Source organism: Tiliqua scincoides, chromosome 1, assembly GCF_035046505.1.
Source record: "Tiliqua scincoides isolate rTilSci1 chromosome 1, rTilSci1.hap2, whole genome shotgun sequence".
NCBI classification, from domain to species: Eukaryota; Metazoa; Chordata; class Lepidosauria; order Squamata; family Scincidae; genus Tiliqua; species Tiliqua scincoides.
The window spans coordinates 21,609,689-21,632,034 of record NC_089821.1 but is presented as its reverse complement, the minus strand read 5'-3'; the positions used below and the strand labels follow the sequence as shown (position 1 = coordinate 21,632,034).

General features: G+C 43.1%; 1 protein-coding gene across 2 annotated transcripts in view; it reads left to right on the top strand.

The window, feature by feature from the left end:
- Window positions 1-22,346, top strand: part of PALS1 (protein associated with LIN7 1, MAGUK p55 family member) — an 83,502-nt gene that overhangs the window by 30,853 nt on the left and 30,303 nt on the right. For both annotated transcript variants that reach the window (XM_066632883.1, XM_066632877.1), the window contains exons 4-6: window positions 16,492-16,700; window positions 20,869-20,946; window positions 22,123-22,269. In XM_066632883.1, coding sequence (XP_066488980.1) covers window positions 16,492-16,700; window positions 20,869-20,946; window positions 22,123-22,269 — 434 coding nt within the window. The remainder of the gene's footprint in view (window positions 1-16,491; window positions 16,701-20,868; window positions 20,947-22,122; window positions 22,270-22,346) is intronic.

Below are 22,346 nucleotides of genomic sequence, written 5' to 3'. Positions count from 1 at the left end.
GTCTGAGGTGGACCTGGGCACAGTTATTCATGCCTTAGTCACCTTATAATTGGATTACTGCAACTAGGACCTTCAGAAGCTTCAACTGGTACAAAATACAGCTGCCCTGGTTTTGACCAGGGGGAGGCTAAATTAACACATCTCGCCTTTATTGTTTCAGCTGCATTGGTTACCAGTTTTTCATACATAATTCAAGGTGCTGATTATTACCTTTAAATCCTTTAACAACACGGCCCAGGTACATGATGGGACCTTCTTTCTCTGTATGCGTTATTCATTAAGATCTGGAAGGGTAGCTATCTTTCATTTTCTGCAACCTTCTAAAGTAGGAGTATCAAACATAAGGCCTGCAGGCTAGTTATGGCCCACGGAAGCTCTTTGTCCAGCCCCTGTGATAATTGGACTCTCCCAGCACCACCATCGGCTGCTGAGCTGCAAAGTGACACACTGGCAGAAGCAGTGGTACTGGGAGAGCCCAATTATTGTGCAGGCTGCCCTTTCAGCAGCTGCTTCTTTGCTCCTTCTGCTGAGGCACTGGGAGGGAGAGAGGGAAGGAGGCCTCAGAAGGTGAGAAATGGTGTGGGGGAAGATACAGCCCAAGAAGGGTGTGAGAGAAAGTTCTGCTAAGGTGCCTGAAGAGCTCAAATATCTCTTTGTAGAGTACCTCTTAGCTACTGAGCTCCAAAGTGACATCCTGAGAGTAGTGCCACTGCTGAAAGGGCATCCCATGTGATAATTAGGCTCTCCCATATCTTTAAAATATGAGATTTTATCTCATATCTTTTGTCATTTGCAGCTAATTAGTTCCTAAGTGAGACAAAAGTGGTTGCATAATTTGCTTAATGACATCACTTCTAGCCCTCAGCAGGTGCCATGAATGCTATTCAGCCCACTGTATGAAATGAGTTTGACACCCTTCTTCTAAAGGCTAGGCTGGTGGTGATGTGTGAGGAACTTCTCAATGGTGGCTTCCACCTTTTGGAACCCCCTGCCAGTTAATGTGTGCCCCCACTTGTGGCTTTTTGCTGGAGACGGACGCAGTCACTGTTTCAGCAAACAATTTTTTGCTGAACCCAGCCATTTCCTGGGTTCTCTTAATTTTTTGTGTTGCATTCTCTGATTTGTTTGCTTTTGCTGATGTTTTTATTTCCTGCTATTTGATTATTGTTTTATAAATTGTATGGATTAACTTAATTTTGTTGTAAGCCATTTTGAGTCCCTTTTGGTAGAAAGTGTTGTGATCCTCAAATAGTATTAATATTTATGTTGACAGTTCTAAACAGAGTCATAATTGTGATAAAAGCTTCCTAATTCCCATTTATATTCAACGTCTTAAAACCTTAAACATTTATTGGTGCTTTAGTGTTGATACTCACAGGTGTCTATTACATTGCCATTGTTTAATTTGTGTAAGTTAGGCAGGATTGGTGAATCAGAAAATGAGGGAAGTTAATGAATACATAATCTAGGAGCAGACTAGTTGAAGAAGGTAATCAGAATAGGTGCTGGTAAAACAAAGACCTATGGGGGAAGAATAGGTTAGCACAGCATTTCTCAAACAGTTGGTCACGGCCCATTTTTTGGTGGGTTGTGGACCCACTGAGACCAGGAAGCACAGTTGCAAGGCCAAAGAGCCACTTCAGCTAAGCAACTCAGTACACAGGGTGAAGGTTCACAGGCTTTATTGAATTGTATACAATTGGTCCACGGGACTCTAGTCGCAAAGCATGGACCAGGATTGGCCATTGTGTTTTAACTTTTATACTTTTTACAGTCCTTTTGTCTGAACATTCAGACTCTTCATTCGCTGAAGGTTTGACATCATAAATGGGGCACAATGTTTAATAGGGCACAGATAACATTATTTACATACAAGATGGAGGATAGGTGGGCAACAAGTAAGCAAGGCCATTGATTGGTTCTCATTTACATACAGGTGGGCTTTCATTCTAAAACTTTGCCAAAATTACACAATTTCCAACAATTCTTAAAACCAGTAGGGTTCACTGTCACTCCATCTTTATTTAGAACTGGCCCTTACTCACATTTATTAATGAACTTTAAGAAAATAAGTTTTAATACCATCTTTATTAGAGAAAACATTGTTGGCAACCTTCAGCCTTGAAAGACTATGGTATCGCGCTCTGGATGGTGGTTCTGGCACAGCGTCTAGTGTGGCTGAAAAGGCCGATTTGGGAGTGACAATCCCTTCCACACCGGGAGCAAGTGCAGTCTGTCCCTGGTCTGTCTCCCTGGCTATGGGCCTTCCTTCTTTGCCTCTTAGCCTCAGACTATTGGCCAAGTGTCTCTTCAAACTGGGAAAGGCCATGCTGCACAGCCTGCCTCCAAGCGGGCCGCTCAGAGGCCAGGGTTTCCCACTTGTTGAGGTCCACTCCTAAGGCCTTCAGATCCCTCTTGCAGATGTCCTTGTATTGCAGCTGTGGTCTACCTGTAGGGCGCTTTCCTTGCACGAGTTCTCCATAGAGGAGATCCTTTGGGATCTGGCCATCATCCATTCTCACGACATGACCGAGCCAACGCAGGCGTCTCTGTTTCAGTAGTGCATACATGCTAGGGATTCCAGCACGTTCCAGGACTGTGTTGTTTGGAACTTTGTCCTGCCAGGTGATGCCGAGAATATGTCGGAGGCAGCGCATGTGGAAAGCATTCAGTTTCCTCTCCTGTTGTGAGTGAAGAGTCCATGACTTGCTGCAGTACAGAAGTGTACTCAGGACGCAAGCTCTGTAGTCCTGGATCTTGGTATGTTCCGTCAGCTTCTTGTTGGACCAGACTCTCTATGAGTCTGGAAAACGTGGTAGCTGCTTTACCGATGCGTTTGTTTAGCTCGGTATTGAGAGAAAGAGTGTCAGAGATCGTTGAGCCAAGGTACACAAAGTCATGGACAACCTCCAGTTCATGCGCAGAGATTGTAATGCAGGGAGGTGAGTCCACATCCTGAACCATGACCTGTGTTTTCTTCAGGCTGATCGTCAGTCCAAAATCTTGGCAGGCCTTGCTAAAACGATCCATGAGCTGCTGGAGATCTTTGGCAGAGTGGGTAGTGATAGCTGCGTCGTCGGCAAAGAGGAAGTCACGCAGACATTTCAGCTAGACTTTGGACTTTGCTCTCAGTCTGGAGAGGTTGAAGAGCTTTCCGTCTGATCTGGTCCGGAGATAGATGCCTTCTGTTGCAGTTCCAAAGGCCTGCTTCAGCAGGACAGCGAAGAAGATCCCAAACAAGGTTGGTTCAAGAACACAGCCCTGCTTCACGCCGCTTCGGATGTCAAAGGGGTCTGATGTGGAGCCATCAAAGACAACAGTGCCCTTCATGTCCTTGTGGAAGGATCTGATGATGCTGAGGAGCCTGGGTGGACATCCAGTCTTGGGGAGAATCTTGAAGAGGCCATCCCTGCTGACCAGGTCGAAAGCCTTTGTGAGATCTATGAAGGCTATAAAGAGTGGCTGTCGTTGTTCCCTGCATTTCTCCTGCAGTTGTCTAAGGGAGAATACCATATCGGTGGTGGACCTGTTGGCTCGGAATCCGCACTGTGATTCTGGATAAACGCTCTCTGCAAGTACCTGGAGCCTCTTTAGTGCAACTCGGGCAAACAACTTTCCTACAACACTAAGGAGAGAGATGCCACGGTAGTTGTTGCAGTCACCCCTGTCGCCTTTGTTCTTGTACAGCGTGATGATGTTTGCATCCCTCATGTCTTGAGGTACTCCACCTTCTCTCCAGCAGAGACAAAGGATTTCATGCAGCTCAGTGACGATGATCTCTTTGCAGCACTTTAGGACTTCAGCAGGGATGCTGTCTTTTCCAGGTGCCTTGCCAAAGGCAAGGGAGTCCAGGGCCACGTGAAGTTCTTCTAGGGTTGGTTCACTGTCAAGCTCCTCCAGCACAGGCAGGCACTCAGTGTTGTTCAGCGCTTCTTTGGTGACCTCATTTTCTCTGGAATATAGCTCAGAGTAGTGCTGCACCCAGCGTTCCATCTGCTGCGCCCGATCCTGGATGACCTCGCCTGTGGCAGACTTCAGAGGGGCAATTTTCTTCTTTGTTGGACCTAGGGGCTGCTTGATACCATCATACATCCCCTTGATGTTGCCCGTGTCAGCTGCTATCTGTATCTCGGAACAGAGCTGGAGCCAGTAGTCATTAGCACATCTCCTGGCAGTCTGCTGGACTTTGCTGTGAGCAGCTCGGAGGACCTGCAGGTTGCGCTCACTGGGACAGGCCTTGTATGCTGCTTGAGCTCTCCTCTTTTCCTCACTGACTGGTGTCAACTCCTCAGAGTGGGCTTCAAACCAGTCTGCCGTCTTGTTGGTCTTCTTGCCAAATATGGACAAGGCGTTGTTGTAAACAGCATTCTTGAAATGTTCCCATCTGTTGGATGCGTTTGCATCAACCGGGCCTGGAAGAGATTCCTCAAGCGCTTGTGCAAATTCCTCCACTTTTCTCTGATCCCCGGTCTTGCTCGTATCAATGCGAGGTCTTCCTTCCTTTTTTGTGTGGTACAGTCGCTTTGTTTGCAGTTTCACTCTGCTGCACACCAGCGAGTGGTCGTTGTCGCAGGCAGCACCCTGATAGCTGCGTGTGATCTTGATGCTGGGAAGGCTGGAGCGTCTGGTGAGAATCAGGTCGCGCTGGTGCCAGTGTTTTGATCTTGGATGTCTCCAAGAGACTCTATGTTGGGGCTTTGTGTTGAAGAACGTGTTGCTGACACAGAGACCGTGATGACAGCAAAACTCTAGCAGGCGTTGGCCATTTTCGTTCATCTTCCCAGTGCCAAACTGACCTAAGCAAGTGGGCCACGAACTGTTATCAGCGCCAACTCTAGCATTGAAGTCGTCGAGGATGAACAATGGCTCTTTTACGGGGATCTTCTTGATAGTGGTGGCCAGGTCATCATAAAATTTGTCTTTGGCTTCTGCTGGAGACGACAGAGTCGGTGCATAAGCACTGATGAGAGTGACAGGTCCTGCTGATGACTGGAGCTGCAGGGACAAAATTCTTTCACTTCCCACAGTAGGTGGGATGATGGATTTCAGCAGGGTATTTCTGACCGCAAAGCCAACGTCATGTTCCCTGGTTTCATTTGGTGGTTTTCCCTGCCAGAAAAATGAGAAATTTTGCTCCTTGACAGATCCGGAATCTGGCAGCCTAGTCTCTTGAAGGGCGACGATGTCCATCTGCAGTCTGCTCAGCTCCATGTCGATGACAGCTGTTTTGCGTGCATCGTCTATTGCTTGCAGGTCATCAGAGAAGCCAGGTGTCATTGTCCTTACGTTCCAGGTGCCCAGCTTTAGGGCAGGAGTTTTCTGTTTTCTATTGCATGGTGCAGAGTTGTCGATCCGCTTGTCGGTTTTCACCCTAAACCCCACGCACCCCATGAGGTTAACGGACCGTGGCGAGGCAACACCTTACTGGCTGGGGACTGCCCAGCTTAAGGCGGGCGGTAGCTGCCCAATGAGATGCAATGATCTCTCCCACCGTCGGAAGCAGCCCTGGAGTCATGCCCTACGCCAATCGAGCGAAGACTTATAACCGGTAACTGCTGCTTCCCGTGTTGTGCCGACGCCGTATGGCGGAGTTGGAGTGTCCACTCCAGTGCGCGAAGCCTGGGTAAAGAAGGTATGGAGGATAGGCTGTTACCCATGCAGCAAATCCCCCCTCTCCACGTCGCTGGAATGATCCAATGGAAAGGCAGAAACCAATACGGTTGGTTCCAGCGGCGTCGCAGGAGTTGCCAGAACGTGACTGTGTGCAGCCATGAACTGCCTGAGGGACTCCGGCTCCTGATTTTGCCTCGAGGTTGACTCCTGAAGCCTTTTCCACAACTGGATGTAGCCACAAGGCAGTGGAGGTTTGGAATCAGAGTTTTCCTTCTCTTAGATGTCTCCCTATTCAACTTCCTGATACACACAAACCCCTCTCGTGCCCCTCCCCCTGCATCCCGTTTGTCTCACCTCTGCTCCCTATACAACTTCCTGATACACACAAACCCCTCTCATGCCCCTCCCCCCTGCATCCCATTTGTCTCACCTCTGCTCCCTATACAACTTCCTGATACACACAAACCCCTCTCGTGCCCCTCCCCCCTGCTAAATATGAGTGTATAGGCTCTAATTTGGTAGAACTTTTAACCCATGAACATAAGAACATAAGCCCCACTGATCAAGCCATAGGCCCATCTAGTCCAGCTTCCTGTATCTCACAGCAGCCCACCAAATGCCCCAGGGAGCACACCAGATAACAAGAGACCTGCATCCTGGTGCCCTCCCTTGCATCTGGCATTCTGACATAGTCCATTTCTAAATTCAGGAGGTTGTACATACACATCATGGCTTGTAACCCATAATGGATTTTTCCTCCAGAAACTTGTCCAATCCCCTTTTAAAGGCGTCCAGGCCAGACACCATCACCACATCCTGCAGCAAGGAGTTCCACAGACCAACCACACGCTGAGTAAAGAAATATTTTCTTTAGTCTGTTCTCACTCTCCCAACACTCAATTTTAGTGGATGTCCCCTGGTTCTGGTGTTACGTGAGAGTGTAAATAGCATTCTGGCAATCATGTCCCCCCTCAGGCGTCTCTTTTCTAGGCTGAAGAGGCCCAAACGCCATAGCCTTTCCTCATAAGGAAGGTGCCTCAGCCCAGTAATCATTTTAGTCGCTCTCTTTTGCACCTTTTCCATTTCCACTATGTCTTTTTTGAGATGCGGCGACCAGAACTGGACACAATACTCCAGGTGTGGCCTTACCATCGATTTGTACAACGGCATTATAATATTAGCCGTATTGTTCTCAATACCTTTTCTAATGATCCCAAGTATAGAATTGGCCTTCTTCACTGCCGCCGCACATTGAGACGACACTTTCATCGACCCGTCCACCACCACCCCAAGATCTCTCTCCTGATCTGTCACAGACAGCTCAGAACCCATTAGCCTATATGTGAAGTTTTGATTTTTTTGTCCCAATGTGCATGACTTTACACTTACTTACATTGAAGTGCATCTGCCATTTTGCTGCCCATTCTGCCAGTCTGGAGAGATCCTTCTGGAGCTCCTCACAATCACTTCTGGTCTTCACCACTTTGAAAAGTTTGGTGTCGTCTGCAAACTTTGCCACCTCACTGCTCAACCCTGTCTCCACGTCATTTATGAAGAGGTTGAAGAGCACCGGTCCCAGGACAGATCCTTGGGGCACACCACTTTTCACTTCTCTCCATTGTGAAAATTGCCCATTGACACCCACTCTCTGTTTCCTGGCCTTCAAGCAGTTCTCAATCCATGAGAGGACCTGCCCTCTAATTCCCTGACTGTGGAGTTTTCTCAGTAGCCTTTGGTGAGGGACCATGTCAAACGCCTTCTGAAAGTCCAGATATATAATGTCTATGGGTTCTCCTGCATCCACATGCCTGTTGACCTTTTCAAAGAATACATACACATAGGGGACTATGTGTCATGATAAAAAGAGGCATTGAAGCAGCAGCAAGGAATTAAAATTCTCATGGCTATTCTACTAGCTTACAATCCAGTAAATAGAAATGATAGCTGTATAGCCATTTAATTTTTAAAAAAACTGCATATTTCCTCTTGTATACTAAAGCTCTACTTTTCAAACAGATAACTTCAAACATTTTCACCAGTAATAGACCTATATTTGTTTTGTTGCACTTAAAGAACTTCATATTAAAAGTTAAAGTCATATTAAAAATGTGATCTTTGTTCAAGGTTCTTAGCAAGATTTTACTTTTATTAAAAATATTTATATATTGCTTTTCCAGGAACTCAAAGCGGTATACAATTAACAATAAAAAATAAAAATAGGTAAAAAATACAATAAAATAAGACGAACTAAAATTTATATAGGGGCAGATAAAAACCATCTAAAAACAGCAATAACCCCATAAAAAAGCGCAATCTATTAAACTTATTAAAAAGGGGTCCTTAGAAGTGTCTTTTCTCCTCAAAAACTAAATGAAATAGATGCGTTTAAATTCTGGCAGAAACCATGTAGCGAGGGAACTGTCCTTGAATCTAGGAGCTGATTCCACAGACTTGGCAGCACAACAGAAAAGGCCCTGCACTTTGTTGCCACCCCCTTGGCTTTGGATGGTGGCAGTATCTTAAGCAGGGTCATATCTGGCACTCTTAGGGAACATGCAGGATTATGCAGAAGAAAGGGTCCCTAAACTATCTCAGTCCCATTCCATACAAGGCTTTAAGGTAATCACCAATACCTTGAATTGTGCTCAGAATTGAATGGGCAATTGGTGTAGCTGCTAGAGCAATGGCATGGCAGACCCAAGCTCCAGTGACCAGGCAGGCTGCTACATTCTGCACTAACTGCAACTTCCAGACAGTCTTAAAGAGCAGCCCCATGTCGAGTGCATTACATTAGTCTAAATGTCCCTAGGATATGTGCTGCCATAACCAGATCGGACCGACTAAGGTAAGGTTTTAGTTATCACACCAGCTGAAGTTTGGTAAAGGACCCTGTGGCTACAGCCACCACCTGGCAATACAGGGACAAGAGATCTAGGAGAACTCCCAGGCAAATTGCCTGCTCTTTCTAAAGCAAGTTGCAGATCTAGTATCTGAGTCACTATCTTCTGGTTCAATAAAACCTCCCCCTTCTGCTGTTAGCATGTCTCCCATGAGCAAGGTGTTTCTGGTGTCCCATCGGCCCTTCCCCCTCTCTCACCAAGCCAACCACTGTTCAGCCGGGACTCCAGAGTCTAAAATACCCGCAGGGGGAAAAAGAGCTTCCATGAGACTTTAAAACCTCTTTACTGGAAGTAAGGAGGCTCTCATATCCGCAGATCCCATATCTGCAGTTTCACTTATCCACCAGTTGCATCCACGGGACCCCCTGTGCGTTCCCTTGTATCCACAGATTCAGCTATTCACAGGGAGTTCTGGAATGGAATCCCCGCAGATACAGGGGCATGCTATATAAGTGATTCTGTGAATAGAGTACTGAAATTCGAGTACCGGTCATGCCTTGTTATCCACTGGGCTTCTATTTTGAAACCCCCATTGCATTAAAAAAAGTCAATGGACACCAAATCAGTAGAAAAATAACTTCTAGGTTGCTCCTCTATTGTCGCCCCAGAATGCATTGGTATAAACACTATACCACATTCAGCCACTAGATGGGGTGAATCTAATGCAGTGGTTAACTGGGGTGTTGCAACACCCCAGCCTGAGAACCCTGGGCAGTTCTCCCTTAAGGGGCAGGGAGAGGGGGAAGGCAGAGATGCAATGCCCAGCATCATGCCTCTGATTGGGGCACAAGGGTGTGCTGCCACTCACTGCTGCCTGCTACAGCCTCCAGAGGGTCGGGGGAGCCCATTGCCACCCTCAGCAGGGCTCCCCACGCAGTGCAGAACCCTCCAGAAGGTAATCATGACCACTTCCTATTTCTCGATCACAAAAGCTTCCTGTTTCTCAATTGATTGTTTCCATGTTGAGGCTGGTGCCGGGCTCCCCTGACCCCCAGGAGGTTGCTGCAGGCAGCTGTGAGTGGCAGCGTGCCCTTGTGCCGCGATGCTGGGCATCACATCTCCGTCTTCCTCCCCACTGCCTGCAGCAAAGTCTTAGTGGCTCTCAAATTCTCCCTGCGAGTTTGAAAACCACTGATCTAATGGAATGAAATTATAATTATTTATCAGCATGAAGGTAGGAAATTGGGTTTTTGGTACTTGTTACAAGGCATTTATTCCTTATTACAAGGCATTTAAAGGTGGACTTTGGTAGCAGTGGTTAAGTCAAATCGTTAGCTACCAAATCAGTGGATACCAAGGTCCAACCTGTAAAAAAAAAAACTTTATAATAAACTCACTAGATTGCATCTCAACTCTTCTACAGTAAAATCTTCCCATGTGTAGGACTTTGTATGTGTGCTTATCTACCTACCTCCTTATTGCTGTGCTTTGCTGATCTGAGTGTATTGTCTTCCAAAAGTTTACAAGGAGAAGATGTTAATAGTCTTGGTTTGGTTTGCCTGTAACTGTCCACCTATGAGAAACTGCCTCAGTGTCACTTTCTCATAGGAAATACTATAGCAAAGCTATTTGAAAAAAATTTCATTGCTTTTGCACTGTGGAAATCCCTTCCTCTTCTCACACCTTCTCACAACCCATGCAAATAAGTGAGCAACAGAGAACTGAGAGGCTCCACAAAATGTTTTTCATTTGCTAAGAAAAAATGCAAACTCAATATACAGTGAGGTCAAGGAGAAAGAAACATAAACATCCATTCTTGGAAGGAACTTGTATTATGTGCAGTAATCACCATGCCTACATCCACCATACAAAGGCATGCAGTCATCAACATAGCTTCTGCTTGGACACACAAGGAATGCGTTTCCTGAGGGTTTAGGCTGTATTCTCATACAGATTCTCACTGATCTTGTTAGTATGTGGGAGGATGTTCTGTCTTCATAGGATAATTGAGAGGGATTATACGGCAGTTATGACACTTAAAGTTCATTAATATCTGTATTTCTCGTGGCAGCTGTCTCAGATGGAAAAATTGGTTGGTGATTCAAGTCATACATTATGCCAAATCATAGGTTGTGCAGTTTGTAGTTTAGTACCCAACTTGTGGCTTAGAATTACTTGGCGGCTTTCGTTTTCTGTCTGGTCCAGGCACTTTGGCCTCCAAAGGTGGAATATGGCTGTAACTATGATTTTGTCAATTCAGACCATGCCACACTGTATTTAGCATAAACAATAATTTCTGTTTCTAGTATGCTAGCTAAACAACTTCAATCATGGTTTGGTGTGATGTCTGAACTGAGCCAAACTATGTTCTTGGTAAGGAACTTGGGTATCTATTAATGTTGGACTGGGGGGGAAGATACCAGAACAACCACCTATTTTCATAAAGATATATTGATTACAGCCTGTTATCACATAATTCACTAGCTATTGTGTTTCAGCATAGTTTGTCATTTTTCATTAATGTTACAAATTGCTGACTTTTGTTGCCTTAAAGCAGGGGTCTCCAAACCCCGCCCCAGGGGCCAGATGCAGCCCGCAGAGAGCCTCTATCCAGCCCGCGGCCAGCCTCTGATCCCCTGAGAGCCTCTGGCTCAGTTTGACCAAACACAACCAGAGTTGTGCTTGTGGGGTAAAGAAATGGGGGTCCATTTAAGTGTGTTCTTTATTTCTTGGGCTTGGAGAAATTCTAGTTCATTCATTCATTCATTCATTCAACTAAGTTCCATCTCTCATGTATTTATTTAAATTTTATATTTAATATTTTTTCTGGCCCTCAACACTGTACCAGATATTTGATGCGGCCCTTCAGCAGAAAAGTTTAGTCAAAGTTTGCCTTAAGGTTTTGGTTGTGTATGATCTTGAAAATAGGACAAGCATTCAGTTGAAACTATGATACTGGGGTGGAGTGCAGTAGCAAAGAAATGGCTTGAGAAACACGCTTCTGTCATAACATAGCCGCCCTGGGTCCCGTTAGGGAGAAGGGCGGGATAAAAATAAAGTTTTTATTATTAAATAAAGTTTTATTATTATAACTTGAGTTCTTTTTTTTTTTGCAAGTTGTGCTTTATGTAACCAAAGTTTGTTTTTTCTGAAACTATTCTCATAATTTTCACTTTTCAAACATTTTTCCTGTATAGCAGTACCATCATAGAGTTTCAGTGGAAAATGCTACAATTAGTTTTTTGTGTATTTAGGATTGCATTAGTATTGTCTGTCTTCTGTTCAGTCTACTTGTTGGTTAAAATGTCATGAAGAGGGTATGTCATAGCAGGCAAAGGATGGGGAGAAACAGCCCAGACCTGGCCGTTTTGCTCACCATGAACAACTCTGCCAAATGCACTTCACAGGTACATGGGTAACAGAGAAGACATGGTTGTTTGCTGCCATAAAATCTTTGAAGTGCAATCTGAGCAGCATTTACAGCTTGAACACTGGGTAGAAAGCACTCATTGTCTTACCTCTCATTTCTCCCTTGGTCCTACTTGAAACCTTCACCATGTGATAAGCAACTCTAAACTTACTCCAAGAGTTATGGGACGAGTTTTAGCCATGCTTGTGCATTAACCTTCTATCAACCCGCTTAGGGCAGGTCTGCCAGGTCAGTGAAAGGAAGCCCCAGTGGTGTGGAATTCTTTTGACACAGTCTCCAGTGGCTGAAAATAGCTAGTCTTTGCTTCCTTAACATCTCTGTTAAGATGGAAGGAGGTGTGAATATTGTGAATAATACAGTCTCTCTCCCCTCATACTAAAACAGCCTTTTTCCAGGTTATTGCAAAAGTTCCACTGATACGAATTCTGATTTTTATGGGAGAGAGCCATATGGCTGTCCTGAAAACCATGACTTTGATACTATTTCTGAGTATAATTCAGGTTGTTTTTATTATGGGTTGGCTAGTACACTAGCGGCATCCCAGGTCTCCAACAAATCAGTGCATGACTTAGAAGGAATCTTTACAGATCGCATTCCTTTGTTTGTCTTTTGTTGATGCTGCCCAGAGTGCCTGGACTTCTGCAGCTAGGTATCTGTAATGTGCAGGAGATCAAAAGATTACAAAACCTTGCCTGTTTTATAAGAATTTTCACTTCAATTAAATCAAAGCAAAAGATTTGGATGTTATGCCAGTAGATCACTATACTCTTAACAAGAGTTAAATGTAACATTCTCAAATAATTTTTGAGCCTTTAAAACTGTTGTGTATAATAGGGAACCCTAATTCAGCTTCTGAATACAGGTGCAACCTATTTATCCACGGATTTTTTATCTGTAGATTTGTCTCAACAGGAATGGGGTGGGGGGAACTGAAAGTCACATACACCTTTTGCCTCCTTTGCCCTGCCCTGCAGGCAGCCCAAAACACTGCAAAAAGGCTCCACCTGGCACAGGCAGGGAAATAGCCCTGGAGCCATGGAAGAGGTTCCCCTTTCGAAGGAACAGTGACACTCCTGGAGCCCCTGACCCAGCAAACAGGCTGAAGAGGGGAAGGGGGAGCGGAAAAGCTTTGTAGCCAGAGCACGTGCAGCAAGGTGGAGTGCTCTCTCTCTCTCTCTCTCTCTCTCTCTCTCTCTCTCACACACACACACACACACACACACACACACACACACACACACACACACACACACACACACACACACACAGGGGCAGGAGTGGTAGCAACAGAGGGGATTGCTTTAAAAAACCCAGGGAGTGTTTGCCAAATTCCCCTGCCCCCCTGACATGGTGCAGGCTCTCCTGCTCCAGCCAGTGCAAACAAAACAGCCCAGCAAGCAAACCTTCCCAGCAAGCAAAGCATGAGATTTAGGCTACAATCCTTTCCACACTTTCCTGGGATTAAGCCCCATTGACTAGAATGGGACTTACTACTGAATAGAAACACATAGGACTGGGCTCTTAAAAGCTCAGCATCCCACCTGTGAAAGAAGTGGGACAGCTGGCAACGGGAGAGCTGAGTACGGATCAGAGGAGTGGGAGGCGAAGGAGCAGAGCGAGGGGAGGGGATTGATAACTGCTGCCTTAGTTTCCTTCCAGCCCCAAGTGTCAGGCTGCAGCGTATTTGCTTAACTCTATGGAATTTAGCACAACGAGTTTTTTGTTAATTGTCAAGGAACAGAACTAACAAGAATAGGCTCCACCTGTATTCAGATTTTAAAAAGTGGAACAAAATTTGCATGAAAGTGCTGTTTTGCAACTAGTTTTTTCTTAAATCTTATACCTGAATTTTGATGTAAGCATGCCCTATTTTTCTGCTTACTGAATTCCTCATTCCAGGATTTGGCATATTTGCTGAACTTTAAAACAAAATTCTAGCTTCCTCTGAAAATTGTCAAACTCCATTCAGATGTGTGAGGTCTGGAAGAGCTGGACCAGTTGGTTTTTGAAAAATGTTGGCAGTTCTATTTTTTGTTTAGAAATAAGCAACATATGATTCTGATGTTTCCCATGAATATGATGCTTCACTAATATTGCTGCTTTTTGTGTCTCAAATGCAAATTTATTTTAAAAAATTCTAAATGAATGAATCAAATTTCATGTGTAAAGATATTACTGAACTAAGTGATCAGTATAAGTGAAATGGGCATTTATATGTGATTCACATAAATGCCCATTCACACACAGCACCATTGTTTCTGTCTCAGTCTTTTTCAGAGTGGAATTGGGCTTTAGGTTGAATTTGTTGTGGCAAAGAATGAAGCTTCCTTTCTGCCAATTTTTTCTTGAACACATTACTCCATGTAGTTTTATGTTCAGATCATGACATGCAGTGCCTTGGTCTTGCATATCTTACAAAGTAAGAATGTGTGTGTTGGTTCCTTTGTTTTTCAGAAATGTCTAGCGTAACATTTCTTTAATGTGACCCAATGACACCTTCCTTTCCCTCCTTTAAGGCTGCTTTCCTGTTATATTGGAAAAATAATCCTCCCCTACTGTTTTGTTCTGTTAGTCTTTGGAGAGATACAGACATTGAATATCTTCTGTTGCTGCTGTATTTGTGTTTGTTGGGTGGGGGGGAGAGACACATATGCAACATTTCTGTAATAGAAAATTAAAGAAGTATTGGCTGAAGAAATAGTCTTTAACATCAGACAGAGCTACAGTATTTCAAAGAAGCCTTTATTTACTGTGAGTAAACTCCTTGATTTTTTTTTAAGCTGTGCCTGAACTGTGCATACATGCACAGCCCTCCTGCGCACATACAGAGGTGAGGATGGTTCATTTTTCCTTCCCGAAGTAGTCCATTGTGCTTCATTGGCAAGTTGTTGATACTTCATGTGGTACATTATATCCCAGCCTGTGTTCCTGAGTTATTAGCCTTGGGGGTGGGTATAAGGTAATATATGATAAATGTCAGGAAAGTGGAAGTTCTCTCTGCATTCTGTATAGTGCATGTTGTTTTTTTTAAAAAGAAGTATCAAATCTGACAATAAAATGAAACATGTAATTTTATTTCTAAATGGATTTTGGATCTTTAAGTGTCATTATTTGTGAATCAGGAATAGATTTGCCTTTAAAGTACATGACCAGTTGCAGTATTTTTGCTCTTTCAACTGTTGCTGCTCTTGCAATCTTTCCCCTCCATTTGTTCAGATTTGGGGTAAAGGAGAGTACAGAAAATGCACCGTTAGTGTCTTCAACTAGACACTGTAAGGTTTCCAAACGTTTTCAACTGGCGGCTCCCTTGACCTACTGGGCCATTGGCTGCAGCTCTCCATTATGGCTACAATTCCATACATTGCATAGGACAGCGGGATTTTTGAAAAGATTCTATGGTCCTGGTGGCTGGTTTCCATAGCTCCCTGGGGAGCCACGGCTCACAGTTTGGGAACCACTGCCGTAAGGAGCAGTACTACTCCAGAAGACTATTGCTTCTCCTGCTAAACTTAATTCTGATAAGTAGGTATAATTCTGATAACAGTGTAATCTGATAATTTGGATCCTTGAGCTGCTGCTACAGGTCATCTCTGTATATATTCTTAGATGGAGAATGCAAAGGGGCAAGGAGGTTTTGTTGGTAGGAGGAGGCTGAGGTAGTTTACTAAGTCACTTGAATTTATTTAATAAATAAATGCATTTATTTACTTAATGCACCTATTTGTATGTGCAATAGTAATGAATTGAAATAAAAATCCTCCATATTTTGATGGAATCTGTGTGTATTTTAGAATGATAGATATTTTCTGCTTCATCCTCTTCCTGTTGCTTTCTAATTATTTGACTTATAGCCAGAAAAGACAAGTGTGACTTTGTCTCAGTAGTGCTGACACTAGTGCATAATTTTTCTTTGTGTAGTCATCTAGTATAGTGCTAAAAGCTTTAATGTTGAGGGTAACCACATTCATCAAAATGAGATTGCAAAGAGCAATTGCATGTAGAGCAGTGGTGCCTCTATTGTGGGATGGGTACTGTGATGAAGTGGAGTCATATATGTGTGACATAAAGATCCAGGGAATGATAGGGTTCAGAGGCAGGTATTGCTTTTCTTCTCTACTAGTTGTCAATACTGCAAACAGAATACTCTCTGGTAGTGGACCTAGAGCCCAATCCTGAGCCCCCAGGGCATGCAGCTGCGGCCTTACTGAAAACTGCTGCTATTGCATCCTGCACATCCACGGCAGGGGAGAAGGGGACTTTTGTCCCTGATCCCCAGGTAAAGGGAGTAGCCCCGCAAGAAATACTTGTGTATGCTGCATTTCTGTGTCACTTGATAATTGAAGTTTATCAAGGCTGATATTTACAATAACAAATAATTTGGAGAAGGAATTTTTGCCTTTGGTTTTGTGAAGCCTTGCTTATTTATTTCTGTGCTGCTAATTGTATGTCATGAACAGTTTTTCAGCATGAGGCTATTAATGCGAGAAAAAATAAACAATTCTGTGTTAATTGCTGCTGGTGCTGATTGCTTTTTCTCTAAATACTGATATTTATCTTATGTCCCTAGTACATCCAGACTTAACTAAAGCGCATCTCTTTCCTTTTCAGAAGTTGATGAGCTGCTGTCTTCTCTTAAGCATGTTCAGCACACTTTGGTAGATCCCCAAAGCCAAGAGGAAATTGCTCTAATTTTACAGCTTGTCCAAAACACTGACTTCCAAAATGCATTTAAAATACATAATGCTGTTACAGTGCATATGAGCAAAGCCAGTCCTCCATATCCTCTTATCTCCAATGCACAAGAGCTTGCACAAGAGGTATGTATTATGTACACATTCAACTTAAGTAATAAACTACCAGTTGTCATTTTATTCCAGTCATAAGTATGTCTTTAAAATAAAAAGGGGTAGGGAAAAATAAAATATACATATAATTTAAAGAGGACATATCAGGACACTGAGTCAGATGGGTGAAGGGGGCAACCATGAGAGAGAGAGAGAGAGAGTGTGTGTGTGTGTGTGTGTGTGTAATTAGCATTAAATGCTATATGTAATATCTGCGTAGAGTATTGGAAAGTGGTTTATAAATCTTTTAAATAAATATTAATATGGACTAGGTTACTTTTTTGATTCAGCTTGAAATCCTCAAGCCCTGCTGAAATCAAGCAAACCTCTAGTCTTTACTTAGTTGCTTTTCTGACCAGAAATTTGAATTTGGATCTCTCTGATTCTAGACCCAGCACTCCCAACTACTACAACATGCTGGGTTTTGTGGTTTGATGTCAGAATTTCTGATCTGCGCTGTAGTAATTTAGATGCAAAGTTCAACCAGATCTCCAGTATAGACCAGATCTCAGTGCAGGTTATAAGGTGCAGCAAATGTAGTCATTAAAATTCCTTACCATAGAAAGGTAAGGAAATGTTGAGATTGTTGAAACAGATTAAATGAATAATCAGAAAACCATTGCTTTTCTATGTTTGGTCTAGTTCTAAAATCAAGTGCAGGTGATCCAAAGTGTTGAGTTCCCATGTTAAATTGGCAGTGCAATATAATCATTGGAATGTTAGACTTAGACCAGGGAGACATGAGTTCAAATTCCCAGTCAGCCATGAAACAGCATTGATCTCCAGCTTCCTGTCTCAGAGGGTTGTTGTGAGGATAGAAGGAGGGGAAGAATAATGTAAACCACACTTGGAGGATGAGTGAGATGAAAATAAAATATCTAGGACTTCAGTTTATTTCTTGGAGTTAGGATCCCCCCCCCCGCCCCACCAACCTGTTGCTGGTTGGGGGATGCAATATTTTTCTTTTGTCTGAGGCAACAAAATATTTGGGATTGTTCCTGTCCCTGTCCCTTCCTCTACTGCCTATTTTCCCATGGAGTTAAAGAAGATCAAGAAATGGTAGTGAGATTATACTGTTGGCACTGTTGTTCCTCTTTAAGGTAACTGCAAATAATGCACATGCAATTTTTTTGTCTTTGCTTTTTTCCTTGATTTTGCAAGAACCTCCCAATTGCTCTAACTAAGGATTTGAAGAAGCAGGTTGAAGGTTTATAAAGGCAGCTGTTAAGAGGGAATGTTTCAGTAAGAACATAGATGCTGGGCACACACTGTACTAGAACATAGTCTTCCTGACTACCTTAATTGATCAGAGATTACAAATTTGAAATAAAACATATTAGCTTTATAGTTTAAGATTATGAATATTGTTTTGGATAGTTACTTGTCCCAAGCATTTTTTTCTTCTGTCAGAGACAAATAGGTAATTTTAATAAGAAGGTAAAGAAAATATGATTTATCTATTTTTCTGAAACTTTAATTTAATTAGAAGCCTGAGTAAAGCATGCAGGCTTAAGGCATTTATGTGGAGATTAACTCCCTAAAATAATGTGGTGCCCTCTGTGTCTGTTATAAAAATAGCTGTTGAACATCAAATTTAATTAAATTGATTTTAAAGCCAGTTAAACTTGACAAAAATGGAAGCCAGCCTAAGGAAAACGCTTTTGAGTGTTAAATCTCAAAGATCATTTGATGCAACAGTTTCTTAGATAGAATTCTATCATACCATGTTAACATGATTTTAACTAGCTTTCTAGATCCTATAGCTCTTTTTACCTTTTGAGTTTCCTCAAGTAGACCTTTTCACCTTTTGAGTTTCCTAGGAACAAAGGCTTAGCATTTCTCAGGCATAATACTACTTAAACCAAGTTAAAATTAAAAAGTAAAATGCATAAACTTAAATCTTTCTATTACCAAAGAGGTTAAAACCAAGCTGATAACATTGGTTTTGCTAGAACCAAAATTAATGTTTTCTTTCATTTTTCCAAAATTAATAATTTGAATGAGTAAACATTCTGAGATTTGTGTGAATTTAACTTTCCTAATGCTTAAATAATAACATTGCAGTTATTTTACCAATGCATCTTGTCCTCTGATCTTAAATACCAGTTGAACACTGGTGGCCATGAGTGCTCCTCCATGTGGTCAGGCTGCATTCCTTCAAGGTAAAAAAAATCAGCCAGGAGTAGCAATTTGAAGTGAAGTGCCTGACATTCACCAACTGAGAGCTTATAGTTTTGTAGGACTCATGAAAATCTGGTCCCCCCTTTCTGTTCAGTACATACTTATTCTGTGCTTCTTTATGTGAGACACACTGCAACTGTAGCCAATACACATCCTGCAGTATTGGAACATGAGAAGCAATATGCAGTAGGCATACTTCATGTCATGGTCTCTCCCCCAACTTCCTAGCCTACCTCATTGTTCTGTAGTCTTGCAGCTCCATTTGGGAAGAATAGACATTCCTGTTGAGTGTTCAGAGTCCCGAGGTACAATTTCTATAGGAGTTCCAACAAGTCGAGCATTACAAACCTGCTCTTTCTATATGTGTTCTGTCAGGCAGTTTGTGTAGTGCAGGAGTGTCCAAACTTTTTGGCAGGAGGACCACATCATATCTCTGACACTGTCGGGGGCCAGAAAAAAAAGAATTAATTTACATTTCAAATTTGAATAAATTTACATAAATATATTAGAAATGGAACTTTTTTGAATGAATTAAGTCTTGCATTAGCTCAAGGCCTATAAAAGGCCTTTCCTTTGCTGCCACTGCTGCATCACAGATGTGAAACAGCAAGCAGTGGAGGGAGCCCTTGTCCCACAGCTCATGTGGGAGGTTGAACAGTTGGCTGTCACACTGAGAGCAGTTGTATCAGGCCAGTGCAGGCTCCAGCAAGTCTCCGGAGGGCTAGAGGCTCATTGGAGACTGGGGGCTCCCTGAGGGCCGGATTGGGAGTCCTCGAGGGCAGCAAGCGGCCCCAGGGCCGGGGATTGGGCACCCCTGGTGTAGTGTAATGGAGAATTTCTGTTCTCCATAGTTTCCATCAAGTCCATCTTGGGTGCATGAGGCCAGGGAAAGAGAGCTTCATGCTGCACACCTTCTCATTTTGAATATTGGGCTCCTTCACAGGTTTCCATGCTGGTGTGAATGGGCTGCAACTGGCTGCAGTGTTAGTCACAATATTATGCTTCATCATGGGTGCCTGATGGGTACCAGTGGGTAGAGCAGGAGGAGATAGGGTGGTAGTATATTCTGACTCTGAGTACAATGGAAGCATTTAACTTGCACCTCTTTTATTGCCTTAATGCTATGCTGGCATATGGATTAGGAGGAGGGTCTTAGAGTTTAGGGTGAAGCCTAAGCTTGCTTTTACCCCAGAATTCCTGCCCCCAGCACTGTCCATTTTCAGCCCCTGTGCTGGGGCTAAAGATATTGTGGTGTCACGTCAGCCAGTTTATCCCTAATTCCATGTATCCCTAAAATTGTCAATGATGACGCACCTTCCAGAACTGCTGGCATAGCACTTCTGCCAGATCCCATGAGGCTCCAGATTGTATTACTCCATCATAAGACAATGCCCTGAACTGCCCGTTGCTATATTTTATTATTTTGGCTTTCATCTTAATTGTCAGCATATTTGAATTCTGGAGAGAGAGAAATTGTTTTAGTTGTATGGATTTGATGAGCATTTAGTTCATTAAATGATAAACTAGAGAAGTGAATAATGAAGGATCTTATCTGTAGGAAACCAATATTGAGTTATCCAAGATAAGAAACTTTCTAGTTGGCAGCTTTTGAAATAAGCAACAACAAATCTAGTATCTAAAATATATAAACTGTTAATGAATCTTCACTGTAAAATAGAGGAAGTTGAGGAAATCATTATCAAATGGGCATCTGATATAAGGCATGCCAGGGCAATGATCCAAGCCATTAACCAAATTATGAACAAATGCCCCTTCCTCTACCAGAGAAGAGGAGTAGTGGAACACAGGATTGGGAGCCAATGGCTGCCATTGTCAAATATTTTCTGTCCCTACTATTTGCAGAAAGGGCATCCTTACAGAGCACCTACTGCTGGAAGATTTTTTTTGGGGGGGAGGGGGGGAACCTAGCATTATCACATGTTGGTGTTCTGTCTTTCAGGTACAATGTGTTTTGAAACCAAGTCATCAGAAAGATGGGTTAGAACTTAATTCTTTATTGAATACCCCTCATATTCAGGTAGGAACAATTGTTTGCTTTACAATGTAAAACTATCCCATTGCTTTCTTAAAGTATGCATTGTAAACAACTATCAAGCTTCTACATTTTTCCCTAGCTGGTATATTCCCTTGGTCAAAATTCAAAGAAATAAGTGCATGTTGGTCAGAACTTTAGATATGGTCTGGGCCTCAAACTCAAATTGTATTGCTAAATACAATAGCAATGTAAGTGTCAAAATTGTAAATAGGCACAATTTTGTGTAAGCATTGCTGCTTTGAGTTGTAGCCTCAAACTCTGTATGACTGAGTTGGCATCCTTCAGTCTCGGAAGACTATGGTGTCACGCTCTGAATGGTGGTTCTGGAACAGAGTGTCCTCTCCAGTGCGCGACGCCTGGGTAAAGTAGGTATGGAGGATAGGCTGTTACCCATGCAGCAAATCCCCCCTCTCCACGTCGCTGAAATGGTCCAATGGAAAGGCAGAGGCCAATACGGTTGGTTCCAGCAGCGTCACAGGAGTTGCCAGAACGTGACTGTGTTCAGCCATGAACTGCCTCAGGGACTCCGGCTCCGGATTTTGCCTCGAGGTTGACTCCTGAAGCCTTTTCCAGAACTGGATGTAGCCACAAGGCAGTGGAGGTTTGGGATCAGAGTTTTCCTTCTCTCAGATGAGCTGCCTTCCCAGGCTGACGAGCCCCATCTACCCGGTGGCTGTTTAGTCGCCTCTTACGACAAGTACAGCCAAACTGAGGGCCTATTCTTATCCCCAGCCCCCAAGGGAATGACTAGACCAGGGGAATGTATGACTAGAGCTTGTAATATAGACCTGGCTCGGATCAGAAATGCATAGCAGGTTCATGTTCTGTTCTTCCATGCAGAAGCTGCAGTTATAATTAAAATGGCAGCAATTGAGAGACAATTGCTTTGTTACATTAATTTTAATAGCCTAGATTTGTAAAGGAACACCTTTTTGAGCACAGTGCTTGATAATACCCCCCCCCCCCCCAATAAACTGTTCGTATTGAATCAAGAAAGGAAAATGAGTGAGAGATGTCTCTCCTGAACAACAGCCCACAAGTTGGATTGTTTGGACTTTTTAAATTCAAATTTTTATCTGTTCCACTTAAGAGATTAACTGTAATATGTGAACATTATTATTATTAGTTCTATAAATGGCATTGTTTGTTTTACAATAGGCACTGCTGTTGGCTCATGATAAAGTTGCTGAGCAGGAAATGCAACCAGAGCCAGTAAAGGATGAAAAGATTTATGAGAATGTTGGTCTGTATGGAGGAGAGACTGTTAAAATAGTTCGTATTGAGAAGGCTAGGGATATTCCATTGGTGAGTATACTGAGACAAGATTTTTTAAAAGGTGACTTTCACATATATATTTTTTCCTAGTGTTTCATCTGCGAGCC